Source organism: Aegilops tauschii, chromosome 1 (assembly GCF_002575655.3).
Source record: "Aegilops tauschii subsp. strangulata cultivar AL8/78 chromosome 1, Aet v6.0, whole genome shotgun sequence".
In the NCBI taxonomy this organism is placed as follows: domain Eukaryota; kingdom Viridiplantae; phylum Streptophyta; class Magnoliopsida; order Poales; family Poaceae; genus Aegilops; species Aegilops tauschii.
This window is the reverse complement of record NC_053035.3, coordinates 88,231,879-88,244,535: the sequence shown is the minus strand read 5'-3', so window position 1 is coordinate 88,244,535 and position 12,657 is coordinate 88,231,879. Positions and strand designations below refer to the sequence as shown.

General features: G+C 49.1%; 1 protein-coding gene across 1 annotated transcript; it reads left to right on the top strand.

Annotated features, from left to right (window-relative positions):
• Window positions 1-3,157: 3,157 nt before the first annotated feature.
• LOC109752802 (protein FAR1-RELATED SEQUENCE 5-like) lies at window positions 3,158-3,798 on the top strand. The gene is made up of 2 exons (XM_020311706.1): window positions 3,158-3,642; window positions 3,735-3,798. Exons 1-2 carry the CDS (start codon window positions 3,158-3,160, stop codon window positions 3,796-3,798), a joined length of 549 nt encoding a protein of 182 aa, XP_020167295.1.
• Window positions 3,799-12,657: the final 8,859 nt, after the last annotated feature.

The following is a 12,657-nucleotide window of genomic DNA, read 5'->3' as shown; positions in this document are numbered from 1 at the left end:
GGTTGGCGGCGACGGCAAGCTAGGGTTTGAGGGGGGCAGGTGAGGGGGACTATTGAGGGTGGGTAGTGGTGTTTGAGGATACGGCACGACTACTAAATTTTTTAGTGATGGTGGGTAGAGATGGTGGTGGCGAGGGAGGGCGACGGTTCATAAGCCTCGGCTACTGCAATTTTACTATCAGGTCGATGCTAGAGGAGTGGGGGCGACGGTTGAAGTACGACGGCTACTAAAATTTGGGTAAAGGAATTGATGCGGGGCGGGAGTACCCAAGATCGCACACGGTCCAATAAGAATATGAATGTATGATAATAAGGAAAAGCGGCGGAACCGCCGATTTTTGCAATGCTCAAGGTGGGTTGTTTGTTTTTAGATTTCTATCTAGCTGGTCTATCACACACGGTTCGTCCTAATTTTCAATCTAAATAAACTACCCGCCTTTAGCTTGCGCAGGTGGTGATTTTACAGCGCACTAGCATCGCACACGGTTAAGCCAGTACCTCCACCTTTGCTCGCGCTTGCGCAGTCGTGGGGATTCAAAGCGCACTTGCATCACACACGATTAAGCCAGTACACCCGTGTCCGTTGAGCGTCATCCGAGTCTTTGCAGTAAAAAAAACGTTAGAGAGGGTCAGAAGACAGCCACACCAGCATGTGACCCAAATATATATGAGTGAAAAGGGTGGTGTGTGATGTTCAAAATTCCAATCCACAACTTTGACCGCGCAGGCCCACGGTGGGGCACATCGTCGAAGATCGATGAGAGGGGCTAGAAGTCAAGAACCACCAGGAAGTGGCCAAATATATGTAGGAATATAGGGTGTGATGTTTAAAACTTTAAATACAAAATGCAAAACATTGGTGGCACCTGCCTCGCAAACCCGAAAGCACCGTTGGATATATCTATAATGACATAATGTCGTAGCTACCTAGCTAGGGTGCTTGACCCACCTCCCACTTTGTGTCAGCGGGGCAGATGCACGTAATGATACTTTGATCATACATGCATGTCGCCATGACCTACCATAAGATGGACTAGTGAATCTATCGCTTGGTCAAACAACAACTTTTGTTGTCGATACAAATGGATATATATATAGGGTGGGTCTATTATGATAACACCCCTTAGGAGTCCTTTTCTAATAACACCAGCCTTATTCTGCACATCCCCCACAAGATCGCTGCCGCCCCTCCCCTCCCAGCCTTCTACCGTGGTAGCGTACTGGGAGCGCCGCTGCCCCTCCCCTCCCAGCCTTCTACCGCGGCAGCGGCCTGGGAGCATTGTCGCCCCTCCACTCTAGGCCTTCTTCCGCGGCAGCGGTCTGGGAGCGCCACCGCCCCTCTACTCCCGGCCTTCTTTTCTGCGGCGGCGGCCTGGGAGCGACGCCGCCCCTCTCCTCCCCGCTTTCTCCTGTGACAGCGGCCTGGGAGCGCCACTGCCCCTCCCCTAACGGCCTTCTTCCGCGGTGGCGGCCGGCAGCGACGCCGGCCCTCCACTGCCGACCTTCTTCTGCGGCAGCGGCCAAGCGGCGACGCCCCCCGTCGCCACTCGGCCTTCTTCTGCGGCAGCACCCGAGCAACACCTCCCCCGCTGTACCGCCGCCGCCGAACTCCTCCGGGCCTTCAATTAGCTGTGCTTCATCAGATGTGGATTGGTGCTGCCTTGACATCAAACCAATTCGAGCAAGGACGACTGTGCGCAAGGTTCCTTCATCCACAACAGCTTCTTGGAATATGTCTGCAATGACCTTCAGAGCAAATCGTCCGTCAACACTCACCTTGAGCAACGTCCAGACCGCTCATGAACTTCTGAAGAGCAAGTGGACTGCACAGGTGAACGCAAAAGTTCTGCAGACGGACGAGAGGGGAACTTCTTCATGCAAACGCAACCAACTATCTCAGTTTACTTATTCCATACAAAGCAGTACAAGCAGTACAGTACGCCTCGAGAAATGATGCAGTGCGGTTGCTTCAGTTCGTCGTGGGAAAAAATGTAGTGCACTTGCTCGGTTATGTAGTACGCTTGCTAGGTTATGCATTACACTTGTATAGGTTCGTTACGGATAACGATGCAGTGCGGTTGCTTCAGTTCACCTTGCGGGGTGATGCAGTCAACATGCAATATTCCGAAGTACCCTTTCAAACACATTGCAGTTCGCATGATTCAGTTCATTTAACCTGACAATGCAACTCGGTCATTTGTGTGGAAGAAATGACGTTCAGCAGATACAAAATCCATGCATAATTGACAACACTGAGAACAACAACTTTCAGAAGAGTAAAGCTTCTTCTGAAAGAGATATTGGCTGGATTACCCCTAAGATTCCTCGAGGATTCTTCACGACAACAAACAGGGTGCAGTACTCTCCGGAAGAGGATTTGTTCCAGGAAGAAGAGGTAGTCGAAGATGATGATGATGTCACATTCATCTGGGAGGGCACTAACCGACGGGATGATGAAGATGATGACGATGAAGATGAGCCAATAATAGTTCTCAACCCAGAGTATAAGCACGAGTTCACTATGTTTGGACATCATGTCCGAACAGACAATGATGATGTAGTTGAACACCATCTTGCAGCAGATGATGATTATGACTATGATGATGTGCCAACGCTCCAAAATTTTCAAACCAATCCACTGAGACATCGTCACAACACTAGATTACCACCACGTCCACCTACTGCACCCCAAAACAGAGCTCAGTGTCCACCTGCTGCACCAAAAAACAGAGCTCCAAGCAGATCTGCTGCATCAACTTCGACACTGCGACCACCAACGGTGCCTCGGTCAAAAGTCAACGGCAGGTACAAATCCTCCTCACTATTGCCATCGCGAGATCCTTAACTACACAGATCTGCTATAACCCTGCCATGTCCAATACAACCCCGTGAGCTGCAAACACCATTGGGTGAACGACTCTACACACATGTAAGGTTATGTTCTGAAAAAATAATAATAGTTGCAGTCCATTCAAATAACATTGCAGTGCACACTGATATTTCTTGTGAGGTTTGACCTAACATCTAATACAGTCAATTCTTCTGTAAACTTAGGAACATTGCAATGCTTTATTAAACTCATATGCACTCCTCGTATTTAGAAAACCGAACAGAACAAATTATCTCTTAGAGTATTGCACTTAATGCAGGATAAAAACATGCCGCTGAACCTCATACCTGCCACTGGAATGAAGTTCACCACGTACAACAAGGCATGGGACTTTTACAACAATTATGCAAGATGTGCAGGGTTTGGCATACGCAAGAGGGAAAAACACAGGACAAATGCCTACATTGTCTGCTCAAGAGAAGGGACGCACAAGCAGACTGTGTCAGATTATCACCGGAAACATCAGAAGACATCAAAAAGGATTAACTGCAAGGCAAAGATTAGAGTCAAAAAGAGGAAGGATGGCAAATTTGTGATAGAAATGGTTGAACTCAACCACAATCACAAGATGCTAGAAAGCCCCGGGATGCTTTCGCACATGCGATCGCACAAAAAAGACGATCCTTTGATAGACCAGTTACTGAAAGACATGCAACTGGACAACCACACACACGCTCAGATGATGTCAACGCTGTCGTGTATGTCCGGTGGTCTGCAGTACATGGGACATACTAGCCGCGACTGGGTAAACAAGTAAGTACATCACAGAGCATATCACTTGAGCATTCTGTCGATAATTATTTCATGTCTGATGAGATGAGTTTGCATTGCGTTTGAAAATGCAGGAAACTAAAGTTTGCCAGAGAAGAGTCCCAAGATGACGTCAAGAAACTTCTGGATTTCTTCTAGAAGATGCAGAAGATAAACCCAGAGTTCTTCTATGATTATGACATTGATGCAGATAACCATGTAAGAAACGTCTTTTGGGCCAACACAAGTTGCAAAGGATCATATGAAGATTTTGGAGACTGCGTTACATTTGACACGACATATAAAACTAACAAATTCCACATGCCGCTGGGAGTCTTCGTGGGAGTGAACCATCATCTACAGAGCACCATATTTGTTGTTGCCCTCGTGCGAGATGAAACAATACCGTCGTTCGAGTGGGTTTTCAAAACATTTCTGAGGTGTATGAACAACAAGCCGCCAATCTGCATGCTCACAGGTACAAAAAAAGCACCTATATACTTACGTTTGTTTAGTACACTTATATTTCTTCCATCTATCTTACACACACACAAACAACTTAATAAAAAACACTATTTGTGCCTTCTCAGACCAGTGTTCTTCGATGAAGGTAGCATTAAAAACTATCCTCCTAGATACACTACATAAGTTGTGTCGGTGGCATATCATGAAGAAGTATAAAGACCACCTCGCCTTGCTGTATACACTACAAAAAAAGACACATCCGTGACATTTTGGGCCGAACGAATTTTTTTTCTGTCATACATATGACACTTCTATGACGATCATTGTGACAAAACCCGGTATCATCATAGATGTGGTGGGCTCCTACTTCTATGACAAAAAATCATGACAGAAAATGGGCTTTTCGTCCTGGGCGGGCCGGAGACGCAGCTGCATGACATTCTTTGGGCCGTCCATGACGGAAAAAACCGTGGTAGAAGCGAGGGCGAGGAAAATTTCGGTGAGTCCCGGTTACGGTGGGAGGTCGTGGGCCGAGCGATGCGCGTTTCTCTCGCACACGTACGCGCGTGTGTGCGAGGCGTTGGCTCTAACTGAACCCGAGCGAGGCGTTGGGCTCTAACTGAACCCGAGAAATTGCACTACAGGCTATGCGTTACTGAACCCGAGCGATCGATCGATGGCTGTTAACTGGACCCGATCGAGCGATTCCATCGTTACTGCTGCTAACTAAAGTCGATCGATTCTGCCTCTGGGATGAACAGTGAGCGTTGCGGGGGGGTTTGGATGAACAGTGAGCGGTGGCGTTGCCTCTGGATGAACAGGACCCCGTGTTGTGGTGGAGGGCTGGATGAACAGTAGACGGTGGAGGGGTGCCCGTGGAGGGGTGGTTGAACAGGACCCCGTGGTGTGGAGGGCTGGATGAACAATAGACGGTGGAGGGGTGGTTGAACAGTAGCCGGTGGAGTAGCGCGCGGTGGAGGGTGGTTGAACAGTAGCCGGTGGAGTAGCGCGCGGTGGAGGCTGGATGAACAGGAGCCCGTGGAGGCTGGAGGAGGTCGACGGTAGCCCATGGAGGCTGGAGGAGGTCGACGTTGGAGATGAACAGTATCCCGTGGAGTCCCATTTTGCGGTACGCCACACTCCTCCCGATGAACAGGACCCCCGTTTCGACCGTAGGAGGTCCGTTTCGTCCGTTTTGTGGTACGCCACACCCCTCCCGATCAACAGGACCCCCGTTTCGACCGTAGGAGGTCTGTTTTGTCCGTTTTGCAGTACGCCACACCCCTCCCGATCAACAGGACCCCCGTTTCGACCGTAGGAGGTCCGTTTCCTTCGTTTTGCGGTACGCCACACCCCTCCCGATCAACAGGACCCTGTTCTGAACATAGGAGGTCCGTTTCCTCCATTGTGCGGTACGCCAGGCCTTGTTTCCATCGCCTGTTCTGTCCAAGCCCTCCCGATGAACACGACCACGCATTCCATTCCGACCCAGCCGGTTGGCTCCCACGCGTTCCGTTGCCTCCCGATGAACACGACGCATTCCGTTGCCTCCCCATGAACACGACGAGGATGCTGTTTCTCCGTTCCGGCCCAGCCATGTACACGAGCCCTGGCCGTACGTATGCGCGAGTAGGCGTTCGAGACCCCGCCCGTATGTACACATACGTGGCCGTATTTTCTTTCTTGCACCCTGGCCGCTGTACGTACATGTACATGCTACGTGCGCGCCTCTACTACGACACATACGCGCCTCTACTACGACACGTGCGCGCCTCTACATCCACCAGTATATATGTACGTACACGTTCGCGACCAGAATGACAACGCTACGTACGCTTCGACCAGGTGGGTCCCGAATGTCAGGCACTTCCTTGCCTGTGAAGATGTAGCTGGTGGGTCCCAGCAGTCAGCGGGGAGAATCTTTTTTTTTCCCGGACGCACTTCCTTTCGTGCGAAGATGTAGCTGGTGGGTCCCAGCAGTCAGGGGCAAATGTTTTTTTCGCGAAATACGGTGGCCCGTCCGGTGGGTCCCCGCTGTCAGGTGGAGGAATAATTATTTTGCACGTAATAAGGAGGCACTTCCTTGCTGCGGCCGTGGACCCAGCTGTCAGCCTCTCCACGTACAGTCCACGTCCGATGGAAGTCATTCCTGGACCATGTTGACCACGCCGCGCCGAGAGCACCAAGGCGGTGGACGACGGCGAGGCCTAGGAAGGGGACGACGCGGAGCCGGGGAAGACGCGGCAGTGGATGCCCACGTGTACAGGAGTACGAGGGTTCACTGGTTCGCTGCGGTGTGAGGCTGCCGTCGCCGCAGAATAACAGGGGGGTGTGGGTGAGTAGAGGGATGGCCTGGCCAGTGGTGGGAGTAGTAGGGGGCGGTGAGGCCTCCGCCGCATCGCAACCGGCCACGGGAGGCAGGAGCACGAGTGTAGCGACCAGACCTCAAACAGTCTGTGCTCTGTGCTTTAGTGTCATCCCTGGATCAGTAATGCTGACACGCACAGTACAAATGGAGGATTTATAACAGAGTAGAAATCACACACTTATTACATCGAGTATCTCAAAAGAGAAATAAGTATGATAAATACGGCTTAAGGCCATCTAAATACGATAACAGTGGAAGACTTGGAAGATAAGTGAGTCCATCAACTCCAACGGCATCACTGAGTATAAGACCACGACCTAAGGCACCTTACTCGTCGTCTGAAAAGTCTGCAACATAAAACGTTGCAGCCCGAAACGGGTCAGCACATGGAATATGCTGGCAATGTAACACATAGAGAGTAATGAACATAATAATGCTATACTACATGCATATATGGCTGATAGAAGGATCTATGGTTACAGTTTTGCGAAAAGCCAATTTTCCCTACTGCAAAGAAATAAATTTAATTTAACTATCATGGTGGTTGTGAAACATTGAGATGGTTGACAGCATCTCAATCCCAATTAAGTATCATCATTAACCCAACAATATTAATTAAAGTAACATGGTGGTGAGATTCACATGATAATCCAAGTACTAGATACTCAAGATGTCCATAACCGGGGACACGGCTAACCATGATTAGTTTATACACTCTGCAGAGGTTTGTGCACTTTTCCCCACAAGACTCGATCTCCTCCGTTGGGATTCTCGCACTTCATGGTGTTTGAGAAACGGATGACCAAGACACAGTCTTTCAGAAGCGTTAACTCTCTACTCCGGGTAGACAGTACCACCTACATCCCCTACATCTGCTAGTCTACCTCTTCAAGAGCTCACACAACCTACTCAACTATGCTAGAGCCCATAATAGCTTGCGGCTGCACACGGAAGTTTCTAGCATGAATAATCTCATGATCCCTTTGAGCCTGGGTGGCGGTCCATAGGATGATCACACGGGTACTCCGGGATATCCAAAAATACAGGCAGCACTGGGTTCTCCAGGTTCCTCAATCCACCCAGATGTGAGTTTTAGTTGCCACCTTAAGTAAACCTTTAATTAACAACCTCACATCTGTCGTGAATACCTCTCAAATCCAATCCACGTCTACTAGCATAGCATAGCGATATAAGCAAACGTAGAAGTAACTCCCAAGGGTTTGACAATAAACAGGGCAATAGGTACTACCTCAACTACTTCCCAATACCCACAATTTAATTAGATCCTAACCATGCAATGTTTGAGGGTTGGTCTAATGCAATAAAACTGGGTAGTAAAAGATATGATCAAAGTGTTACTTGCCTTGCTGATGATCCGTGAAACTTAGAGATTCGAAGTAGCAAGCGACGCACTCCGGGTACTCTATCGCAAACAAACAAGCATACAATAAGCACTCATCAAATGCACAGGTAAAACTCAAATAATGATCTAACTAGAAAGTTCAACTTAAGAACTCCGGTTTGCAAAAAGAATCAAATCGAACGAAGCAACGAAAATCAAGCGGCGAAAGAAACAAGCTTCGTTTACTAATCTGGATCTAGGTCAAATTTTACAGTAGCAAAAACTTGTTTGAGTGGGTTAAACGGAAAGAGAATTTCGAGACGAAACCCTAGGCGCTTGAATCGCCTAATTCCGATAAACGAGCGAAAAGATAAACGAAAACGAAAATCTGATCGGAAATCGTGATCTGGAATAACCGCGGAAAATCCGACGAAAAAGAAAACTGACGAACAGTTAAACGAACGGACGTTCGTTAACAGCGACAATCCGACAAACACGTTCGTTAAAATGAACGGGTCGGTGAACGTTCACTAACTAATAAAACAAAAAAATAAACCGATCTATATAAAAAAACTAGGGTTTCAAAAAAAATAAACCGAATCGGTTTTAAAAAAAAACCGGACTCGGCGGCGGCGGCTTCGGTTACCTCCGGCGAGGCTACTCCGGCGGGGCGGGGCGGCTCCGGCGGGGCTTCAGGGTGCGGGCGGGGTGCGGGGAGGCGGCGGGGTCGGCGGGCGGCGGCGGAACGGCGTCGGGCTCCGGCGTCGGCGGGGTTCGGCGGCGGGGCGAGGTGAGGGAGGCGGCAGCGGGGCGGCGTATATATATAGGTGGGGGGGCTACTCCGGCTTGGGGAAGGGGGCGCCGGGGAGGCGTGGCCGTCCCGGACTCGGGCGGCGGCGGCGTGCTCGTCCCGGTCTCCAGGAGGGAGACGGCGACGCGGGATGGGCTGGCCTGGCTCGGCTGGGCCTCGGCCCAGTCGGGCGCGGGGATTTTTTTTAAATATATTCCGCTGAAATAAAAAAATCGTAGAAAAATAAATAAAAATCCAAAAATGCCAATACAAATTTTCACCGTCTAATTAAAATAATTAGGACGACGTGAACATTTTCTTGGCCCAAAATTTGCAGTTTTGAAAACGTGAAATTTTTCTAATGCAATAAAAATTGCAAATAAAAAATCCGCATAAAATCAAATATTTGATTTTAATATTTTTCCTCCAATATTTCAATTATGTTGGAGAAGTCATATTTTCTCCTCTCATTTATTTTAATACGAAATATTTTTCGGAGAGAAAAATAATTAGAACCAAAAATCCTCGTTTTATTATTTGATAAAAATCAAATATGAAATCGGTAAAAATCCCAACTCTCTCCGAGGGTCCTTGAGTTGCTTAGGATTTTCGAGGATTTGCCAAAATGCAATAAAATATTCTATGCAATGATGATCTAATGTGTAACATTCCAAATTGAAAATTTGGGATGTTACAACAAGGCACGACCGGCGCTGGTTTGGGCGGCTGGAGCAAGAAGACCAGAGGTTGAAGAAGCACTACGGCCGTTGGATGGACATAGTACGGTCACTGGAGCTAGAATCGTGCATATTGACTAAGTTGACAAAGCCCTCCGTCCCCGTCAATTTAGTAGGCCCACAAGTCAGCCTGCCACTATACTGGGTCCCAGCTAACAGGGGGAGTATTCATTTTTTTGTGCGTAATAAGGAGGCACTTCCTTGCGTGCGAGGATATAGCAGGTGGGTCCGAGCTGTCAGTGGCGGTAACGTTTTTTTCGCGAAATACAGAGGCCCTTTTGGTGGGTCCCTGATGTCAGGTGGAGGAATCATTATTTTGCGCGTAATAAGGAGGCATTTCCTTGCGTGCGGCCGTGGACCCAGCTGTCGGCCTCTCCACGTACAGTCCACTTCAGATGCATGTCGGTCGTTGACCACGTTGACCAGGCCGCGCTGAGAGCACCAGGGCGGTGGACGACGGCGAGGCCTAGGAAGGGAACGACACGGAGGCAGGGAAGACTCGGCAGTTGTTTCCCACGCGGAGGGGAGTACGACTGTACGAGGGTTTACTGGTTCGTCTGCCATCGCCGGAGAATAAGAGCAGGTGTGGGTGAGTAGAGGGATGGCTAGGCCAGTGATGGGAGTACGATGGGGCGGTGAGGCCTGCGCGGCAGCACAGCGGGCCGCGGGGAGGAGGGAGCAGGCAGTCCCGCCCGCGCTTGTTTGAGCGGCTGGAGCAGGAAGAGCAGAGATTGAAGAAGCACGACGGCCGTTCAATGGACATCCAACAGTCACTGCTTGTGCGTCAACCTTTTTTTAGGAGAGCCTCAAATCTGTGGAAAACAACATACAGCCCATCTGCCATTATTTCTAATAATTTACAGCCCATTTGCTAATTCTTAAGGTTTTTTTGGAGCCCGTATTCTTTTTGTTAGCATTACAGCCCATATTGTGGCCACGGTTAAAAAATTATACGAAATTTTCCATATTTCGGTGCGGTCCGAACTGTTTTTAATCCCGAAATTTCGACTCACATTCAAACTGATTTTTGAAATAAATCTATATCAATATAAAATCCAACAAATTCTCCACACATGAAAATTAATGTAATTTAAAATCTCGAAATGAAAAAAAGATATTTGAAACTAATTGCCGGTTTGATGTGTTTTAAAAATGTACAGCCCATTTCTCATTACTGATAGGCCCTTATCTCGGCCAGCCGAATGAAGCTCTCCTTGTCTTGAAAGATTTGCAGCCCAACAGGCCTGACAAAGCGACTTACTTGGCAAATCACAAAAAAACTGGTTGTGGCCGTGGACCCAGCTGTCAGCCTCTGCACGTACAGTACTCTTCCGATGGAAGTCGATCGTTGACCACATTGACCATGCCGCGCCGAGAGCACCAAGGTGGTGGACGACGGCGAGGCCTAGGAAGGGGATTACGCAGAGCCAGGGAAGATGCGGCAGTGGATGCCCACGCGGAGAGGAGTATGAGGGTTCACTTGTTCAGCTACGGCGTGAGGCTACCGTCGCCGCAGAATAACAGGGGGTGTGGGTGAGTAGAGAGATACCATGGGCCAACGGTGGGAGTAGTAGGGGGCGGTGAGGCCTCCGCGGCATCACAGCCAGCCACGAGAGGCAGGAGCAAGCGGCACGACCGGCGCTGCTTTGGGCGGCTCGAACAAGAAGACCAGAGGTTGAAGAAGCAATATGTTGGATGGACATCGTATGGTCACTGGAGCTAGAATCGTTCATATTGACTAAGTTGACAAAGCCCTCCGTCCTCGTCAACTTAGTAGGCCCACAAGTCAGCCACCCACTATGGTGGGTCCCAGCTAGCAGGGGGTATTATTTTTTGGTGCGTAATAAGGAGGCACTTCCTTGCGTGCGAAGATATAGCTGGTGGGTCCGACCTGTCAGCGGGGGGAACGTTTTTTTCGCGAAATACAGAAGGCCTTCCCACGTACAGTGCACATATAGTGCGTAATAAGGAGGAACTTTCCTTGCGTGCGACCATGGACCTCGTGGGTCCCAGCCGTCAGGCTCTCCACGTACAGTCGTCTTCCAATGACTCTCGTATGTTGACCACGCCGCGCCGAGCGCACCGAGGCGATGGACGACGGCGAGGCCCCAGACTGGAACGACCCGGAGATGGGGAAGACGCAGCAGTGGAGTCGCAGACGGAGAGGAGTGGGAAACTTGACTGGTTCGGGTGTGGGGTGGGCCTACACTCAGCAGAGAATAACAGGAGGTGCGGAGTGGAGGGATGGCCTGGCCGTCGGCGGGGTAGCGTTTCGCTGAGGAGCGCAAAACAACGCCGCTGGACGCCGAAGGCTGGAGCAGGCGGTTCCGGCAGCGCTGGGGGAAGAAGATGAGAGACTGAAGAAGAATGCCGGCCGTTGGATGTAAATCCAAAGCCTTCTTAGGCTTTGACCTACTGGCCCACATGTCAGCCAGTCCATTTGTTTTTTAGTCCATTTGGTGGGCTGGGTGAAACAATGATGTAGCATCTATGCAGCCCGTTTAAATCCCATTTGCATTTTCTCGAAATCCGTGGACTTGCTGGGCAGGGTGAAAATATCATGTTGGGCTAGACGGAGAAATGTTATAAAAACATAAACACATGATTGCACGTCAGTAAAATCTTTGCAAGCTTATGTACGCAATCACTAGGAGTTAACTTGCCAAGTTATATATAAACAATTATTATTATTATTTTGTAAGAACTTTCAACTTATGAAATAAAATATCATTTTAATTTGATGAGTTAATAGTACGTGGGGTATTATTATTTTTTAGGCAAGACGTGGGAGAGTTGAGTTGGTTCTAGGGGAAAGTACTGGGAGAAAAGTCAGTTTACATCGAAAAAGAAAGTGGGAGAAATTCAGAGACCTGCTGGGTCCACCTGAGGAGGGGAATATGTTGGGAGGAAGGAGATTCAAAGCACGGCAGCCGAGTGAACTAGTTTTTTACGGACAAGTGAAGTAGTTTACATACATAAGCAAATAGCCACTAAAAAAGCAATCAGGTTAATGGGTTCTTAAAAGAAATATTTCGGACAAAACAGATAATTACGACACATAGGCTAATGCACGAAACACTCAGATGATAAAGGTGCTTATAAACAGATAAAGTACAACATCTAGACCTTCCTGGCACGCTTGATCATGACGCTGCGGCTGTCCGTGTACTCGTCGGTTACGGGAAGCAGACACGTCCTCATGTCCAAGATCTGCCTATGCATGTCGTAGCATGCGTATGCGTCCTTGGCCGCGTTGGTTATGTAGGCTAGATTCAGAGGTACCTCCCACGTGTTCAGGTCATCTTCTTTCATGTTG

Excerpts from the sequence above, each read along its gene's own strand:
- LOC109752802 (XM_020311706.1), top strand. The coding sequence starts at position 3,158 with ATGCCGCTGAACCTCATACCTGCCACTGGAATGAAGTTCACCACGTAC. Across the intron at positions 3,643-3,734 it reads AGCCGCGACTGGGTAAACAA|GAAACTAAAGTTTGCCAGAG; the intron begins GTAAGTACATCA and ends TTGAAAATGCAG.